General features: G+C 43.0%; 1 protein-coding gene across 1 annotated transcript in view; it reads left to right on the top strand.

The window, feature by feature from the left end:
* Window positions 1–4,332: 4,332 nt before the first annotated feature.
* LOC119486018 (zeta-sarcoglycan) overlaps window positions 4,333–19,979 on the top strand; it is a 396,811-nt gene continuing 381,164 nt past the window's right edge. Inside the window, exon 1 of the mRNA XM_037765910.1 lies at window positions 4,333–5,092. Coding sequence (XP_037621838.1) covers window positions 5,054–5,092 — 39 coding nt within the window. The 5' untranslated portion in view covers window positions 4,333–5,053. The remainder of the gene's footprint in view (window positions 5,093–19,979) is intronic.

The following is a 19,979-nucleotide window of genomic DNA, read 5'->3' as shown; positions in this document are numbered from 1 at the left end:
CTTTGTGCTGCATGGCAACATGAAAATTGTGACCCTCCCATAGGCATCCTTTCTCTCTCTCTCTGCAGCGAGCAAAGCAAACAGCTGCACTTTGCATTTAAGCAGAAGAATAAAGCTCCTATCTGATCACCGCCTAGAAGAGTGTTGTAAGAGGGAGAGAGCAGAGGGATGGAGAGAGAGACAGAGAAGCCTGTTAAAGTCAGATGCTGCCACTGCACAGCTGCATCATGGTTCTTTAGAGCGACAGGGCAGGTAAAATGACACACTACATAGTCGGGATGGAGACTTCAGTATACCATCGTTAAGGAATAAGGAGAGATATACATAGAAAACGAAGAGCAATAGTGAAATGTGAAAAAAACACAAAAGTACCCCATGGGAAATGATGTTTCACATGTGATGAATTCATGTGCATTTTCGTGACATTTAGTATAGTGCTTCTTTGTTTCTGACGAACAGTTGTGGCAATAAAGTCGTCAGGGAGAGGGACTCTGTACATTTGCATTTGTGGGCAAGCAGCAGCAGATATGTAAAGTCAAGTAAATGAGAGTATGGAGGGAGAGGAAAACTGTTCATGGTGTTTGAAAATGCAGGGAAAGGCAGAGGGAGGATTGGAGGCAGAGAGAGAGAAAGAGGGAGAGAGAGGGGAGAGATGGGTGATGTCATATCCAGCTGGCACAGGACTGGGTGTCCGTATCTGATGTCAGCCGCTCTCCCTTATAAAAAATAACGAGTCCTCGGAAAAATGATTAATTGCCCGACAGCACAAAGTTTATAGAAAAGAAAGAGAGAGACGGTGGTGGGGAGGTGGAGGTGGCGGGGGTCCCTGAGTTACAGAGGAGCAGAAAATAGAGTGCAAGTGAGAGAGAGAGAGAGAGTGCAACGTCAAGAGAGAGAGATGTTGGGATAGAGAGGGATTGGAGGCAAAGCAGCAACAGAGAGACAGCGAGAGGGATGAAGAGGGGAAGATAGAGAGAGGGTGAGAGCGAAGAAAGAAAAGCAGCAAAGAGGAGAGCCAGACAAACAGAGAGGAGGGAGCAGAGAGAATGAGTGAGGAGGCATTCATTAATATGATGTTCGTTATCTCTGACCGACTCCCTCAACAAATGTTCCTCTGTGTTCTCTAGTGTGCTATTCAATAGGCCTATCTGTGTGTGTGTCTGAGCTCTGTACAGCAACACAAATGTGTGAATGCATGTGTGACCACTCTCATAGGCAATTCCATTAAATTGAACACAAGCTTACAGCACTTGAAGTCTATAGGACACCGAGCTAATGTAAAGTGGAAAGGACTTGAAATGGTCCTTAATATAGAGGCTTTGAAGTTGCAGCAGCCACGGATGATGCCATCGTGGAGGAGTCATAGAGGTCGTACATCAACTACAATGTTGATACTAAAGAAATACTGTAAATGTGGCTTCACAGACACAAATCCATTAATTTTGGGACATCCTGTTGTCCATTCACTTCACTTTAAGCCTATACATCTGAGAAACATGTATTCTTTTAAAGCTGCAGTAGGCAGAAGGTTTTTGGCATCATTGGGCAAAAAATCCCATAATAACCTTTCAGCATATTGTAATTCAAGTGTTCTGAGAGAAAACTACACTTCTGCACCTCCTCATGGCTCTGTTTTCAGGCTTTAAAAATAAAATAGCCTGTGACGGGAGACTTTGGCCAATCACAAGTCATTTCAGAGAGAGAGCGTTCCTATTGGCTGTTCATTCAGCGGAGGCAGCTGTCAATCACTCGTGAACTCCGATCAAACGGTCAAACTAGGCAGCGCTGATCAGCATCTTCAGTAACATCTTGTAGTGTACTGTTTAGCTGGTGGGCGGTGCTTGGTATTTCCTAAACTGATCTCAACATGGCTGCTGGGTCACAAACGTTCTCATTTTACAGCTAAACAGAACACTACAAGATGTTTCTGAAAACATTTGAGGAGAGAAATAGGCATTACAGTAACAGAATATTGATTCATATTTGATCAGCGCTGCCTAGTTTGACCGTTTGATCGGAGTTCGCGAGTGATGGACAGCTGCTCAGAGACGGCAGGCTCCAGCTCGGCTCTGATTGGTTGTTTTACTCCGGTCTGTGAAATCTTGCAGATGCCATTAGGAGCACCGGAGGATACAGAGGCACATGATTTTTTTCATATTACCTGTCTCGTGCACTACTGTCAGGATATAGTGACCGTTTTATAAAAATAACTTTTTTTGATCATATTTGCTCCATTTCTACCCGCTGCTGCTTTAATTATATATTATACACTAGTATATACACTGTTTTTGGAAATAAAAGATGCAGCTAAACACACAGCGTTTGAGCTTTGCAGACTTGCAGCATATTGATTAATTATAAAATGGATAATAATTCTTGTGGTTTACATCCTCAGCGGAACGTGATTGGGTGAAATGATAATCACATCCCTTCTTGTTACAACATGGCGAGGTGTTTTCTGCTTGGTTAGCAGAGGAGGTCTGAACAGGGAACATTATTCAGCATATCCAACCTGTCTTCTTGCATGCCTGCAGTCATCATATCTAATGCTATAGGTTAGGAGGGCAGACGTAAAATGAGTAAATTGCAACTGATAAAGATAGCACAGGTCTGCAGATGACAACGCAGTTGGTAATTTCTTTTTCTTTTTTTCTTTTTTAAAAGCTATTTAATGTCATATTCTGACTTGAAATTAGTTTGGTACTGCCAAAGTTATACAACTTATTGTTTATTTCTTTTACACAATACTCTGAATTTTGGGACATTTTTATCCCAAACTACAGATTACGTACCTCAGAGTTTGAAGAGAACAATCTGCCATAAACTGAGATAATAACAGATTGTGCTTTGGAACGTGTCACTAACAGAGAAGGACATGTAGAGATGGACATTAACAGTAAGCTACCTCTCTCGTCTTCCCCCTCCTCCTCTCCTCCTCTCCTCTTTTTGTCACCTTACCGTGTGTCTTTTCCTCCTTTCCTTTCCCCTGCTCTCCTCTCCTCCTTTTGTCACCACACCTCTTCCCATAATATCTCCTCCCCTATCTCTCTTTTCCTTCTCTACTTTCCTCTCCACTGCTCTTCTTCATTTGTCACCTCTCCTCTCCTTCCCTTTCCTCCTTTTGTCACCACACCTCCTCACATAATATCTCCTCTCCTATATCTCTTTTTCTTCTCTTTTCCTTTTTCCTCTCCACTGCTCTTGTTGATATGTAACCTCTCCTTTCCTTTCCTCCTTTTGCCACCACACCTCCTCTCATAATCTCCTATCTCTCTTTTCCTTCTCTTCTCTTCACTGCTCTTCTTCATTTGTCACCTCTCCTCTCCTTCCCGTTCTTACTTTTGTCACCACACATCATCTCATAATGTCTCCTCTCCTATATCTCTTTTCCTTCTCTACTTTCCTCTCTACTGCTCTTCTTGATTTGTCACCTCTCCTCTCCTCTCCTCTCCTCTCCTCTCCTCCTTACGGCACCACACCACACCACACCTCTCTTTTTCCTCTCCTCTCCTCTCCTCTCCTCTGCTTCTCTGCTCCTTCTACTTATTCAGAAGGTGTGTGACAGATAATAAAAAGCCCTGGTGGTCGGCAGGCGGCGACACCTTGTTATACAGGAGAAGGGTGAAGACAATTTGCACTATAACAAAGAAAGAAAGAAAGAAAGAAAGAAAGCAAGATGAAAGAAAGGATGGAGGAAAGTTTATGTAGGCCTATTCAGATAAATATGATCTATTTATCCATTTTTCTGTAGGCCTACTGTATCCACAGTCACAACATGATTATGTTTCTGTAATATTCATATATAGTCATACTGTACCAGTTCAGTGCCTCTGCATTGTCTGCACACTCACACACACACACACACACACACACGCACGCACGCACGCACACACACACACACACACACACACACACACACACACACACACACACACACACACACACAGGCAGCAACCCCAGACTTTCTGCCACAGCCTTCCAACAGCCTCTGCATTTAAATCTCTCTCTTGTCTTCAGTGGCAAAGCAGCATTTTCGATTCATCTACTTGATTAGAAGGAGCCTTTACCTCTCCTCTCCTCTCCTCTCCTCTCCTCTCCTCTCTTCCCTCCCTCCCTCCCTCTTTCTCTGTCACACACACACAAACACACACACACACACACGCACACACACCGGTGCGTCAGTCATTGGAATAATATACAGCATAAACCTTCCTTCCTTCCTTCCCTCCTCTCGTCTCAACTCTCGCAGCTCTCCTCATCTCCTCTCTTCAGCATTTCTCCCACCAGGTCTCTCTCCTCCTTTTCCTCCTCTCTCTCTCTCTCTCTCTCTGACCCCCCTCTCTCTCTCTCCCTCTCTCTCCCTGTCTCTCTCTCTATCTTTCCCTTTTCTTTCGTGGAGAGCTGATATCTCTGGCGGTTTGCCGCATGGAAGTCGCCCAGGCAAGGCAGAATCTCATCTGTCTGATCCGGACTCCTTCTCTCCAGTTTGCCGACCACTGCACTGAGCAGACACAAACCTCACACTCACACTCACATTTTACCGGGATTCAACGGGATATAACGGCATTTATCCAGCTGACCGACTGACAGGAGAGTCTAAAAACCCCGGCTTCATTCCTGCAGTGGGAGGAATGTCTCTTACTCAGATGTAAAACAAAAAAAGCAGACGTATACCGGATCGTCAAGTGCGCAAAAGCCGCATTTTGAAACATTACGCACAGCTTATTCTATCTCTTTTATTCCCTTCATCCTCTGCACGGAACCGGAGGTGTGGGTTGGGGACTTCCACGGTATGGAGTCCTGATTTTACCAAGCGACCCACCGGGAGGAATGAAACTGAGAGAATCCGTCGCCGTGGTGGATTATTAATAATCTAATTCTAACAATAATCCAGAGGATGTTGCCGCAGCAGAGTTTGGGACTCTAGAGAGCATTCCAACTTTTTTTTTTTCTGTCTCCGTTTTTTAATCTCTTTTCCCCTCTCTCATCTTCTTCTTCGCCTGTGGGACTCCTCTATTTCCGTGACTGATTTGCAGCGCTTCACTTCTCCATCATGGACCGGTCGACGTCTTTGGATATAGAGGCGCTCAAGGTAAGACGCTCCTTCAGCCCGGCCGGCGCGCACTTCTTCCACTGGAGGAGAGAGAGTTGGGATGCTCAGCTGGGTGGGTGGGTGACTGGGTGGCCTGTTCGGTGGCTGCTCGGATGACTGTTATCACTGGGTGGCAGGTTGGATTGATCCGCAGATGGTGAAGGGTATAAAGCAGCTGGTGCTGGTGGTTGAATGACTGTGTGGCTGGATGGATGGGTGACCAGGGTGGCTGTATGGGCTCGTTGGGTGACCCAGTGGCTTTAAGATGCTGGGAGGGCATGCAGCTGGATGTCTTTTTTTTAACGTGCAATAAACGGATGGATGAGTGGATGCATCCAGATCTGGGTTGTTGCAACACTATCCGACATCATCTGTTTCCCCATCACACACATGCACAAATCCCTGTTGAATAGGGAAGAAAGAGAGAGAGAGAAAGAGAGAGAGAGAGAGAGAGAGAGAGAGAGAGAGAGTGCATGTGCAGTATTGGGAGCGTGGGGTGAATTTCAATATGAGGTTGCTTTGCACAGAGAGTTGTTGCAGAGAGCTGTTGTGGGCGTCGGTGGGACGCTCGATAGACGGGACGGATTTTCCCCCTGCATCTTTGTGCACAGGAGTCTCTCTGGGTAGAAACATGAAGACAAGAGCAGAGAGTGAAGGTAGAAACATGAAGACAAGAGCAGAGAGTGAAGGTAGAAACATGAAGACAAGAGCAGAGAGTGAAGGAAGAGATGACGACGCTACCAGGTCACCTGTCTCTCTCTCTCTCTCTCTCTCTCTCTCTGTCTGTCAATTTATTCTCACTTCATTTTAATTTACCAGTTCAGTGTAGTGTGTTGGTTAAAGTCTGTTCGATTCCATAAATATTCGACCTGAGTGCACTTGTGTGTGAAGGCTACGTGCCTGTGTGCGTATTCCTGTGTGGATGGTGGAGGATCTGGGTCGCTGTTTATACAGCTCTTCTCTATCTATCTGGGATAGAGTTTTGCCCCCACCTCCTAAGCATCATGAGGATGCCATATCAATAGGGGAGATGAGCATAGGTTTGTGATACTCAGAGAACTTCCATTTAATGTATAGGTTGGCCAAATGATGTTCAAATAATATGAATGTGTTTGTGTGCATCTTGCACAAACATTGTAAAATCCCTGGAAGCCGGTTAACCCGGGGAGCATTCAGCCTCTGTTCCCTCTGTACCAATAGTTCACTCTAATTATTTACCTGTACATCAAATTTATATGAGCAGTTGTGTATGAACACATGTATATTGTCACTTGGAGCCATCCAAAAGCTGTATGGTGTTAACATTTGAATGCAATAATGAAAATGGTTTCCCAAACTATGGATCCCTACAGGAATACAAGCTCATTGGTAAGAGTAAAGAACATGTAGAAGTATATGTGAGTGATACCATTAGGGATATAATAAGCCAGAAAGTCCACGCAGGTCACTATTACTACAGACAGTAAATGCCACATGTGTACCGTAAGAATGTCACACTTTCATCAGGGAATGTAACGTAGACAGGAAATGTGGATGGAAATGTCCATTTCCTACGTGCCGCTGCTGTTACTGATAACCAGTGATTGGATAAATCAGCAGATCGATGAGATTCCCCAGCGCTTTGACATTTCAAGTGCCATTATGTGATCATATTTCTGCGAAGGAGACTGTGCCGATGCAGTGCTCCAGATTGACTTTGACTCAGCTGGCTGGTTGCAGATTCCAGAGATGGAAATTGACATTCTGGTTTAAAAATGGCCTTAACTGTTGGCCAATGAGCTTGACCTGCAGAACTGAGAGAGTATTGATGTATTGAGCTGTCAGGTTTTTTTTTCTGATGTCATGCTGTTTTTGCTTAGGTGATTGAAATGATATTGTTTAACATACACAGAAATGAGAGCAAACAGAAGGTAAATATATTGCATCTCCCACGACTAATATATTGTGAGCTTAAAGTTACAATATCGATAGATCTCCGTTTCGGTATCTTTGGCGGCATCTGTGGCGATAAGCAGTAATTGCAGGTGTGTTTTCACTTTCTAGAGTTCCAAACAGCATCGCCACTTGCGATTTTCCCAGTAATGTCGCCACAGACACCCAGTTCGTACTGTAATACTGAAAATGCAAGGGCTTTCACCAGTGGGCCATATAGGCTCAATCTCCATTGTGTTACTTCATTCGGCGATAGCGCCCTAACTAGGGCTGTCCCGATTGGCATTTTTTGGTCTTCAAAGCTTCGGTGAGAAATATTCGAAGGTATTCGAAGCTTTGTGGAGCAGCACGGCGCGGTAGGCTGACATGTTCTTCTGTCTGTCTGTCTGTCTCCATCTCCACCGTTTCAGTGCCGCTGCCGCACCGCTGTACACACACACACCTCTACACACAACAAACAGAGAATAACTGATAATAATTAATGTTGGATAATGAATAACAAATAATGTTGTGGGATTAATCCATATTTCATGGACTATTTTGGGATTTATAAATTATTATTACATATATATATTTTAAAAAAAAATTAAAAAAGGCATTTGGAGGTTGATTACCATGGAAACGGTCGAAGCTTTGAAGCGTTCGGATCAGCTCTAGCCCTAACGGAAATGTATTTAAATGAAAATCTTTGAGATTTTACTTTAAAGTGAGGCTCTATCTGACTTGTTTTTAATCAAAGCTGAGCTATCTACCCATTTGTCATCTTTCAAAGCTATTCATTCTTATGTGGTGTAAGTCAAAGAACCTTGGCAGGTTAAATATATATATAAAAAGAATATATAGTATTTTAATAGGATGTTAAATCTCTGCTGTTTAATATCTCAGATCTGCACTGCCAAACAGAACCTCAGAACTCCAAGATCTATATTTTAAAGGGGCTAAATTCAAAATTTGGGGCAAGCAGCACAAGCCTCCACAAGCTTTCCAAAGATACGCTCGTCTCTGAGCACAACCGTAAGTAAACACAGAAATTAGCCCGCTGGATTAGCTATTGTGGCTAACTGCATGAGGACCAATTTTCCAGACTCATGATGCCCCATAGTCAGAGCAGCCACAATTATGAGACACTCAAGATGAAAAATGCCAGCATTTTCCTTTGACATACAATCAAAGCACGTTGCAGTTTGATGAGTGATTGTATATTAAGTGTTGGTTAGTTATAGCTCGAAATTCAAAGTATATTGCCACAGGCCCTTTTTACAGTCATGTTGACATGTCTCTGCAGGTGTAATCAATAACATTCATTGTGGCTTTGTTCTATTTAGGTGGGCCAAGGTCTTGGTATTGTGCATGTTGGCTCACATGAATGGCTGTGACACTAGAATGGGACCATAATTGATTTAATCAACTACACCCGTGTTCACCCTTCAAGTACATGTGAAAATGGCCTATTGACACTTCTGTTCAATAAGTATATAATTAACATGATTGTGCAAAATCCCCCCCCCCCCCCCCCCCCCAAGTGACAGCACTGGGTGGCCACCAGTCAGGTCTCAACCCTGCCAGTGTTAGTCCATCGCTGTGCCCGTTGAGTGTAAAGGATTTCCGTCCACTTCCACCAGTCCATCTATCCATCCATCTGCTGGTTGTTTTTTGCAGAGCTGGTGTCATATCCTTGGCAGTGCTGACAATCCCTGAGTCCTAGTGCATTGGTAGTTGGCACTCAAATGTATACACACACACACACACTGTCTCCTGCAGTGTTCTCCATTTATAGTGAAGGTCGCGAATATGTGTGTGTGTGTGTGTTGGTTTGTGTGGGTATAGCCATGTTTATATCTATAAATCCTTCACAACCATACCATACCACCATACTTTAAAATATATGTATTTGGGAATTAATGTAAATCAATACAGTTTCCTCTCAGCGAAACTGCGTCTGTGTTTGTGAGAGTGCGTACAGGTTTGCTGGCCAGCTGGCCTTTCAGACTTTGAAAGTAAACTGGAAACAAACAGACACACACACACACACACACAGACACACGCACACACACACGCACACACACACACACACACACACACACACACATACACACACACACTCACACGGCAATCCAATCTAATGAAAAGCCAGATTTTTTTTTTTTTTATTCCGTCAGTCTGAGTGTGTGTGCCTCCAAGAGCAATCACAGGAAATGAACAGCGAACAAGGATAACATTGGGAAGTCACTGCATTATATCAAATATACAAGTGGTACGTGTGTGTTTGTCTGGATTTGACCAAAGACCTATCTGCTTGTAAATCAGTGCAGGTTTCAATATCAATGGAGCAGTTTAAGTGCTATTGATCTTTAGTAATAGCTGCACCATAAATTATATGCAGTATAATAAAGGCAGTCAGATTGAATTTGACCCTCTAGATCAGAGGCTCTCAACTTGTTACAGGAACAGGTATTGGAAAAGCCACGAGTAGTTTAATTTTGGTGGTGCTACATCAAAAGTATGATTTAACCCTGATGGAACCAGGCAACACCAAACAGAAGAAATCCATACTTAACGGCATCATAGTGTGTAAAGTGTGTTGACTGGTGATTGTGACGGGCAAAATCTCACAACCTATTAGGTCCTTTCATTATTTTTCAAGCCAAAGTAAAATGAAAGACCTGAAATTAGAATAGGACCTCTAAATTATGGTTGGCTAGCTGTGTGACACTGTGGCTGCTAGTCTAGACATATTGATCAGATACTTTCACTTATTCAAAAGCCAACTAGATTTTCGGAATAGTGCAGAACCTCCGGTTGATGGTTAGTTACCTGCCAAAGTGGCTGGCAAAGTAAACCAACTTATGGTACAAGCCTCAGCCAGAATGAACCAGCATTTGCATGGTGGCTGCTTTCCCACCCTGTTTGCACTCTTTCACATAACCCCATTTGGTAACCACCCAGTGCAGCCACGGTTTTGCATTTTTGGCCACTGAGCAGCTCAATTGGAGCAATTGGGGGTTCAGTGCCTCTTCCAAGGGCACTTCAACAGTAGCTGCTGAGGGATGGAAGAACATTACTCATTCATTTAAGCCCGCCAGCCCCAAGCCTGCCTCTCTAACCTTCAGGCAAGCATAATTCCTCATCTGCGTATTAGCAGGCACCAGCTCAGCTTAACCATCTAACACGCACAAGCATAAACCACGTGTGAACTGATGACTTAACGTGCTGCGGTGTGAAATGCATTGTATTTTGGTGACAGTTATGTTCGTGGGAGCTTCCAGTGTGGCAGCTGCACACATTGAAAAGTGGGCGCCTCGCTCCGAGCCAAGCCGACTTCGTTCCTGGAGCCTTCCCAAACATCTGCATGTGAAAGCCATAGCAGATATGCTATGATGGATTAAGTTTACTGAGGGGGGACATCACATTAATAACGAAGCCTCCAGGGTGCCAAATGATTCTACAGCTGTGTAATGATAGGCAGCACATGTGAATATAGCTGTCTGGCCATTTCTCAACCTTTGGGATGGGACCCCATATGGGATCACATAATATACAGATGAACTGTAGAAAACTTTTAAGACTTTTGAGATATATGTCTGTATTAGTTATTGTTGAAAATGAATACATTGAATAGGTTGGAAAGTATCGACATTTATAATTTGGAGTCCATCTGTACCTATGCCATACGCTAACTAATGGCAACTTTACGACTACATTTTTGCTATGGTCGTGAATTCATAAGTAAGTCAACTGATTTAATAAACTAACTTAGATCGAGATCAAGATCGATTCACAGACCCTTATGATACAAACCCAACGGACTTGTGAAGGGAAACCAGGGCCCCCTCCTGGAGTCAATCCCCCAGGAAGAGCTGGAAAACATTGCTGAGGAGAGGGATGTCTGGAATTCCCTGCTAAGTCTGCTGCCCCCGCGACCCGGCCCTGGATAATGAAGAAAATGGATGGATGGATGGACAACATTAAGCACGTGTTTACTGCGACCGAACAGTGACGCAGAGGGGTCTGATAAGGCCTCAGTATGTGACGAGTTGGGATGAGAATGTGTTGGATCATGCCTTATGTCATTCATTGCCATGTACTGACATGACATCAGTCCAGGGCAATCAGATGATCGAATGAAGTGTTATGATGGCAGTAAGGCCACTGGCCAATATATAAGCCATATTTCAGATGACAATATTATAGCAATTGTAGCAGTTGAGCAGCTGTTAGTAGCCAGCTAGAGTAGTTAGCTAATGATTGCAAAATAATGTTGATTTAGTTTGTTATGACTGTAATAATGTTATTCCCTTCATCACCCACGTATCCACAATGAAACAAACATCTCAATCAGACTGATTAACATTCTCCCCATCTTTATAACAGCGTTCAGCTGATACCATCTCCATTTATATTAAACATTCAAATTCAAAGTCTTTGGGTTGCTGTTCTCTGAAGTAAAGCTAAAGAAACTGTGAGGGAACTGCAAACCACCCCCCTCACTAAGATGGAAAAAGACACATACATACAAATTTAATGTGTTAAGCTCAAGAAAACAAACCCAATACAGAAAGTTCAGGTTATTATGTTGTGCTTTTATTTTGGAACCCTCTCTTTAAGGTCTACTTCTGGGGGAGTGGTTTCAGAAAGCACACAGGTCTCCAGCTGATTTCACTTAGCTTGTTAGGCTGAACCAAGTGCCAGGGGAGAGAGAGGGGAGTGGGGTAGAGGGGTTTATTTGTTAAGTTGGCTTTCGTTGGATATTTCTTCCATTTATCATGCATATTATTTAATCTGCATTATGTCATATTGATTTGTATGATTTGGGTGAAATTTTGAAATTGTGAAATTGTGAAATTGGTTCACAAAAGGGTTCATTTCATGAGGCTTCATTTGGGCTTCATGTGCACACGAAACCACCTATTGGTCAAATAGTGTAAAACAGGCAGATATATTCCAGATATGTAGTGGTTTAACTGGGCAGAGGGCAGTGAATGTGTTTGTATAACTATAGCTAAATGATAGATGGGAGACATTTTTGTTCTCAACTGTATTTCGGCGTCGGGCATCTTTAATGACGTCATGGGTCTACGACGATACAAGCCTCGATACACGCTTCACAGAAAACTTCCTTGATTACTCGACACACGCTCCGAAGCCTCGGCACAGCACGTAACATCACTATTGGTAAGAGTTTTGTGATTTTTGTAACTTAGTAAAGTAAAAACATGAGCTCTGAAATCCTAGTTGGTCTGTTGCTGCTCACTTTTCCACCACGCTTGCTGTGCACCTAAATCCTGCTGGTTTTCATCCTGGTTTGTAAGGGTCCACCACCTCAAAACCTTACACAAACTAAACATATTTCCGAGCAAGCAGCAGTTGTTGTGAGAAAGGCACTAGTGGCAGGAAACTCTGAAAGCTGGTCCATAGATATTTGTTATGCAGAAGTGCATCCGTGTTCATATTCCTAGACTGAACAAATGTAAATCAAACACTCTAGGGAGTTTACTATGCTGAAGGAGCAGTGCGAGGAAGCATTGAGATTTGTTTAACTTGTTGTTCATACCCCCTTGACAGCTGAAGAATAGCCTGAACTTGATTTTGAACAAGTTAAAGACTGTCTGTGTGAACCTCTTAGTTGAAGTGGACAGACAAGATGTCTCATATAGTAAGGGCAAGGTTGACTGGGGAGCCTTTCTTCTTAGGTTTTCTTATATTTTCTTTACTCTCTCAACCATTTGATTCACGCTCATACGCAGCCTAAAGCATGAGAATACAGTACTCAAGGTAAGTCCAGTAGTCAGTCACCTTCTTTGTCCACATCAGTCCATTTTACAGGTAATTAGCTGCTCTTTGCAGAAAGACCAGCCCCCCCATTAGGCTGCACCATTAGTGTGTGTCTGTCTGTGTGTGTGTGCATAAATATTCATGTGTGATGGCCATTTTTTGTTATGTTTGCTGAGCAACAGACTGAAGTAATTCACACTGTGGAACCTCTCACCTCCGCATTGCTTGCAAATGGTTTTATGTGTGTGTGTGTGTGTGTGTGTGCCTTTCTGTCTGTGTGTGAGCTCCGCACCACTCCACATAATGAAGTGGCTGAAAGTAAACTTAACCAGCTCTGCTACACTTCATTTAAGTTTAAGGGCAGTATCTGCTCTCTGCAGAAGTTTCTCTGTGACGTATCTAGCTTAGCTTAACCCAGAGAGTAGAAACGGGGGGGGGACAGTTAGCCTAGTTCCACCATAAGAGCCCTCTAACAAATCCACTGCTGTCATACAGTATGTATTGTTCGTTTTGAAATAGAACGAGACAAAGTGCCTTGTTATTGTGAGTGCATTGGATGTGTTCACTGACCAACAACAGATAGGCCTGGTGACCTCCTGCAGCATGTCCGAAGTGCTGTCCTGGTTGTGAAGTTGCCAGTTTTGCACACGTTCCCATCTTTGAACAAAACCCAGGTGATTCTAAGATGTATTTTTGGCTAGCTTGCTAACTAACGAAATACATCATGTAAGAAGACAATTTTGGACATGTACCTTTTCTCTTTTGGTGAAGCTTTTTCTCCATTTCCAAACTGAGCTAAACTAAGCCTAAACATGGCCTAGTGTACTGAAAACACAAAGTCAATCTTTTCATTCAACTATTGGTAAAGCTGCCTTCACATGATAAGAAATTTGCTCTTCACTCACCACAAGGTGGGGCTCAGAGGCAAAGTGCAGTGCGGGCATAACGTGTCATCAAAAAGTGCACAAGGAACGCCACTCATTGTTTCCATGCAACAATAACAGTTGCAGCTGTTATCGCACAGGTTGCGCTTTGAAAGGTCAGCGGCAACCGAGGTCAAAGTTGAAATAATTTGAACTTTGAGCGTAGCGTAGCTTAACGCCAAGGGTAGTGCACAAGTGTGTTTAAAGTTAAGTTTCACTTTTGAAATGTAGTTATTTTAAGCCAAAACACAATCTTTTTTTCCCCTAAACTTAACTAAGTGGTTTAGCCTAAACCTAAAGAAGTTGTAGTTTTGTTCCCTAAACCTAAAGAAGCTGTTTTGTGTTCAAAATGTAACATTCAGTTTTACGTGTTAGAATGTGTTGCTTTCAAGTTTCGCTTTCAATTTTACAAGGTAGTAGACGTAGTAAGCCCTTAGTGACCCACATCTATGGTGCTTATAGCGTCCGATAATGCACATTTAATGGCATGATAACAGTCGAATCGGGTGGCATAAGGCAATAAACTGGTGTACATCCCAAAATGTTCTAAAAAGCTGGTTAAAATGCTTGTGACAGACACACATGCACATACATACACAAACAACACACAAAAGCAACACATCTATTTTCAGATATTTGACAAACACACACAGCAGTGTAATATCAAATTGGCAGTAATATAATATAGCAGTTAATTGTTAGACTGATGCATTAACTTCCTTCCATAAGTCAGTTGATACATTATAAAAAACAATTAGTGCAAGTCGACAAAGAGCACTTTCAGTTATTTGTTTTTTGCTTTTAGGACCTCTGCACCCATGGAATTAATTTTCTTGAACCTTGCCTTAGGCCACAAACAATATTAAATATGAGTCTGTGAGTGTGTGTGTGTTGGGGGTGCGTTGAAAGTTTCATTTGTGGTATCCGTATTTTATAGTGTTTTTCCCACACCTGACTGGTTATGTTTAATTAGTTTAGCGACTACTAACTCGAGAAAGGGCTGAGGATGTTGGTGGTCTAAGAGACACCTTTGGCAAAGTCTAACCCTTAATTATGTTTCCATCCTGTTGTTGAATACAAACACAGGCTTTTGTAGAAGGGGAGGCATTTTGACACTTACATATTGTATCAGCACAGGTCCTTGAAGAACTAGATGGGCAATCATGTCGTTACTGGGGGGCTGGATAGTCTACGGTTTGCATGGCATAGCTCACCGCACAGAACAGATGACTAATGTGGCATCAGCTGGTTAAGTCTTTAAAACACCATAACAGCATCATTCCATGTCAATGCATTTAGAGCTCTTCAAATTCTGACAGTCAAAATTGATTCGGTGCAATTTGATGGCGACTGGCAGAGAATGCTGCTAACTTGGTAGATGGATTATAGACCAGATGGGTGCTGTGAAAGTCCTATGGGCGCAGGCAGGTGGTGCATAAAGTAGCAGGTGTAGGGGGGGGGGGGCACGATGTTGATAAAACAGCCCCGTGCAGACCAATAACCTACATGCCATCTATTACCATTATTAGTATAACGTCCAAAAGACTTCGGGGGTCGAAGCGAAGGTTAATGAGCTGCGGGCTGAATAGGGCAAATTTAATTATTTTCAAGAAATGCTGGCACTGCCAAGCTGATGTTTTACAGAAACCAGCGAGTGCTGCCAGTTAGGGCTGTGTGCTCTGCAAGTAAATGGTGTTGGAAGCTAAGCACACTTTGCATGAAATTACACGGCGAGCACTGACTACATTCAAGTAGAATTTACTCAAGCATCTGAGATGTTTCAGGGACACAGGCAGCATCCTCTGAGTCGCAATTACTGATATAGAAACCTTTATTATTAAATTACAGACAGGGAAGGTGTGTGTGTGTGTGTGTGTGTTGGGATGCGCTGGTCCACAGTAGATGATGTGTACCTGGGGAAGTGGAGGCAGAGTGGACTGCAGAGGTGTTTTGTAAGCGGAGAAGAGAACATGATGGTGTTGAACTTGGCCCTGGGGAAGCTCCAGGGTCCATATCACTGCACGGTGGTAACACACACACACACACACGTACATACACACAGCCCTGCAGACCATCATTTAATGCTAATAATACCTTGTGAGGAGAAATGTGTGTGGATGCATTAACATATATCCGTCTGCGTTCACATACAGAAACAGAAACAAATACACATTTGCCTCAGGCATATTTACTTGGCACCTTGGCCCCATGATCGCCACTCATGGCACTAATCTCACACCTACACACACACACACACACAAGTCTTAACAGTGACTGATGCTTCACCTCACTACCTGCCACTCAACCTTTCCTCTGTAAGCCTCAGGGTGTGTGTGACTGTGTGTGCGTGTATGTCTTTCTATGTGTGTGTGTGCGTTTTATTTCCCATGTTAGCCAACCTTGACTTGAGAAAATGCCTTGTCCGATCTGACGTGCTGTTGCAGCTACACATAGTCCCTCTTGCACTGCAGTCATTTTGACGCTTGTATATGTGTGTGTGAGTGGAGCAAATGTGTGTGTGTGTTCCCAGAGCTAATGTGTCTCTGCAAATATGCAGTAATTCAATTGCAAATCGTATAGCACTATACCCTCTCTGCAGCAAATTAGAGCCTATATAATGCACCCAGTGTTACAACGTGTTCCATTTTCACATGATGATTGTTCTGCTCGTTATCTGCACCACAGCCCTGTTTTGACTTTCACAGCTGTCACTCAGTATGCTAGTTTTCCCCAGTTCAGACAGTGTGTGTGTGTCTTTATGTAGGTGGGCTCAGCAGCAGCCCTTTAAGTGGCATCTCCTTACTCCCTGTCCCAGCAAAAGCAAAATAGCTACAACTACAACAATAATAAACTGGTTTACACACTTGGAGAGGATATGAGTTCCCCTCCACCGCCTGGGTGAAATGTCTGCTGAGGTGCCGGCTGGAGGTGCGTGCATTATTGCTTTAATAAACCAGTTACCCAAATCTGTCATTTTAGCTTGGCATTTTGGGGAAAATGTGGATTACGTTGGCCTATGGTTACAGCTGCGGTAGGCAAGATTTTGATATACAATTACAGCCACCTTGCTCGCCTAAATCACAGCGTAGTGCCGCAACGGAGAATAGCTGAATGAATAAAAAACGTGAGAGTAAAATACAAGCTGTCACTGTGCTCACAGCAGTGAGCGGGTGCTCCAAAAGCAGAAAGCATGCCCCAGCATCACCAGATCTGTTTTCTTAATTCTTTGGTATTCCTGGTTGGGTGCCGTTTGCCTAGATACATACAGCACTCCTGGGTAGTTTCAAATAGTTACACACGTTTTGCTGCCGTTTGGAGTACAATATACACACAATATCATCACTTTATCATGTTACAAGAATAAGTAATATATGTGTTGAAAACATTATTACAGGGATTATGTGAAATGCTAGATTCAGATGTCAGTATTTCTGTAAGAGTCTACTGCTATGCTAGGCTTTACTTATGCAAAACTATTTTTTGAGCTACATGCTAACACCAGCATGGCAACATGGGATTGGGAATGTCATTAATTTAGCAGGTATTTGGTCATGAGCCAAGTGCTGGACAATTTTGGCCTGATTATGGGGCAGGTGTAGTCAGGGAATCGCCAAAGTGATTACAGTTCATCCCGACAGTGATGTGAAAGTCTGTGCCAAGTTTCATGGCAATTCGTCCAATAGTTGAGATATTTCATCCAATTCCAGATGTCAACCCCATGGTGGTGCTGGAGCTAAAGTCAGGGGATCCCCGAAGTCATTATGATTCATCATTTCGGGACCATGAATGCCAAAATTTGTGCCAATCCATTTCACAGATGTTGAAATATTTCACTGGATAAGTGAAAGCTTTGACCTTCTGGTGGCACAAGAGGAAACGTCAGGTGATCATCCAAGTCATTGGGATTCATTCTCTGGGCAATGTGGATATCTCCACTAAATTTAATGGCAATCCATCCAAACACATTCCCACTCCCAACTCGTCAAATGCCACTGCTTGTTCAGTGCTCGTTGGCATCGGAGACCATGCTCTTGTGTTACTATTGGACGTGTCAGGGACGACGTGTCAATATACACTTGTTACATGCGTAGTGTCTTTTCAAAATAAACTTCTGTTTTTACAGGAAGTGAGGTTTAGGCACGACCACTTGAGCCCAATTCCAATCTGTGAACTCCATTTGTAGTCATACTCACAGCTCAATAAAGCACTCTTCTATAAGGTGTAGGGTATCTATACAGCGGCCACTTCAGGATGAACTTCTCTCCCTCCGGTAAGGAAACTATAAATAAATATCAGAATCAGAAATACTTTATTGATTGAGTTATGTTTTGCTCCCATTCTAGTGTATATATACTGTATACAACAACAGGTTGCCATGAACGAATGCCACCATAGAAAATTCCTCTTTGTTCATCAACGAGTGGGATATTTATAGAAATCCAACAACAGTTATAGTTTGAGCAATATTTGTGTGCTCCTGATTCAGGCAGTCTGCAGTGGAACGGCGCATAAATGAGATTTCAATATTAGCATAGTGATCAAGGCTCATGGCAACAGTCATCCTTGATATGTCAAATTGGTTGCTTGAAGCTGATTTAGCAACAGTACGATCTATTGTTCCGAGTCTGGCATTGACAGTCAAATGCTTACAGTATATCTGGCCTGCCAGCGACAGGCTGAATAAATTATTGTTAATATTGTAACTTCAAGCTATATTTACTAACAGTCGGCGGATACCTTCTGTATGAAATTTCCTTAACTTGCTAAAAATTTCAGCTGCAGATTAATGATGCTTCCATCTACATGAGCCGTTCCTCCTGCTTCCCCTTTAAGGTAATAATCGCGTCCCTGTCCAGAAGATTGAAATGATTTGGCTCCATTTCATTTGCAGCCTAAAATCCCTGCCCCTGCCACAAGCCTGTTCACTACATATGGAGTATTGGACTTTAATATGAGGTGTATCCCGCCATGAAGGGACATTTACATTTGTCATTACGTGCACTGCCGCGGGCTGTGTCCCCCTGTCCAGCAATGACAAGTTAATAGACTGCTTTGCCCCGGGGCCAAACAGGGACTTACATCCATTATTAATCTCAGTCATTTAACTCCGCTCAAATTGCCGTGATCATTTGGAGATTATTGCAATATGACTCAATTTGTCAACAACATTATAATACGAAATTGAATTATGCTACAATGACAAGGTAATCACGATCTGGTGATTATTACCTGATCCTGCTATGACAGGCTAATGATCACCTGTGTTTTTGTCAGTTACACAAATCAATGCCTCTTTATTGTGGCTTTATTGCAAACACAGAGGCTGATTAAGCAGGTTTCTTTTTACATGGATTATAAATGAAAGTGAGTGTTTTTAGCTGCAGGGGCACATTTCACCTAGTGTAATATTTAGTTTTAGGAAATGATGGTGATATTGCTTTCTTGTTCACTGACTATGCACCGTATTTTACACATTTCGAAACAAAGATCTTGAAGAAAATGGCCAAAATGCTCTCCTAAAATCTATGTTAATGACAAGGGAGATGCACGTAGTATTTCAAAGCAGAAAGACGGCGTGTCTTAGCATTCTCTCTACCTGTTTCCTCAACCTCCAACTCACACGTGGGGCAATTTATTCCCCCGATAAAATTTCGTTTGTCATTTTCCTGCAGCAAGCCGGATATCATGTGCTGCAGCCCGGCTATCATTTACAGACACTGTGGAAGTGACACTGGAATGACAGGCAAATATTCGTCTTGTCCTGTCTGTCACCTTCCAAACCACAGCCTCTGCTGCCACTTATGACATGAACTCAGCTCAAGATCACAGTCAAAGAAAATATTAGGGTGGGAGGATTTTTCTTTTTGCCTCGATGATGATTAACCATGTTTCCACTGTCAACAAGAAAGGCGAGCCAATCCAGCCTAGTTCAGACCATAGACTGTGTATAAGAAGTGGACGCAGTCACAATGAAGTCATCCATTGGTTTGTGGACTACAGTTTTGAAGCCTCGAATTCTACGTTTTGGCTGTCGACATCTTGCTTTTGTGGACCTCCTCATCTTGTATTTTTGCGACCAGAAGTGACACAAGAGGGTGGAGCTAAGAACATCCGAACCAACCAAAATGTTACAATTAACTTTCATGAACTGAAAACACACTGTGAAAGGGTTAAAGATATCAGACGAAAACTCCCAGACTGGACAACGCCGTGGAAGCGACCTGTCAATCACAAGGTAGCCACGCCCTAAAGCATACCCT

This window comes from Sebastes umbrosus, chromosome 3, assembly GCF_015220745.1.
Source record: "Sebastes umbrosus isolate fSebUmb1 chromosome 3, fSebUmb1.pri, whole genome shotgun sequence".
Taxonomy (NCBI): domain Eukaryota; kingdom Metazoa; phylum Chordata; class Actinopteri; order Perciformes; family Sebastidae; genus Sebastes; species Sebastes umbrosus.
The sequence above is the reverse complement of the archived record's forward strand: the minus strand, read 5'-3'. Positions and strand labels throughout refer to the sequence as shown.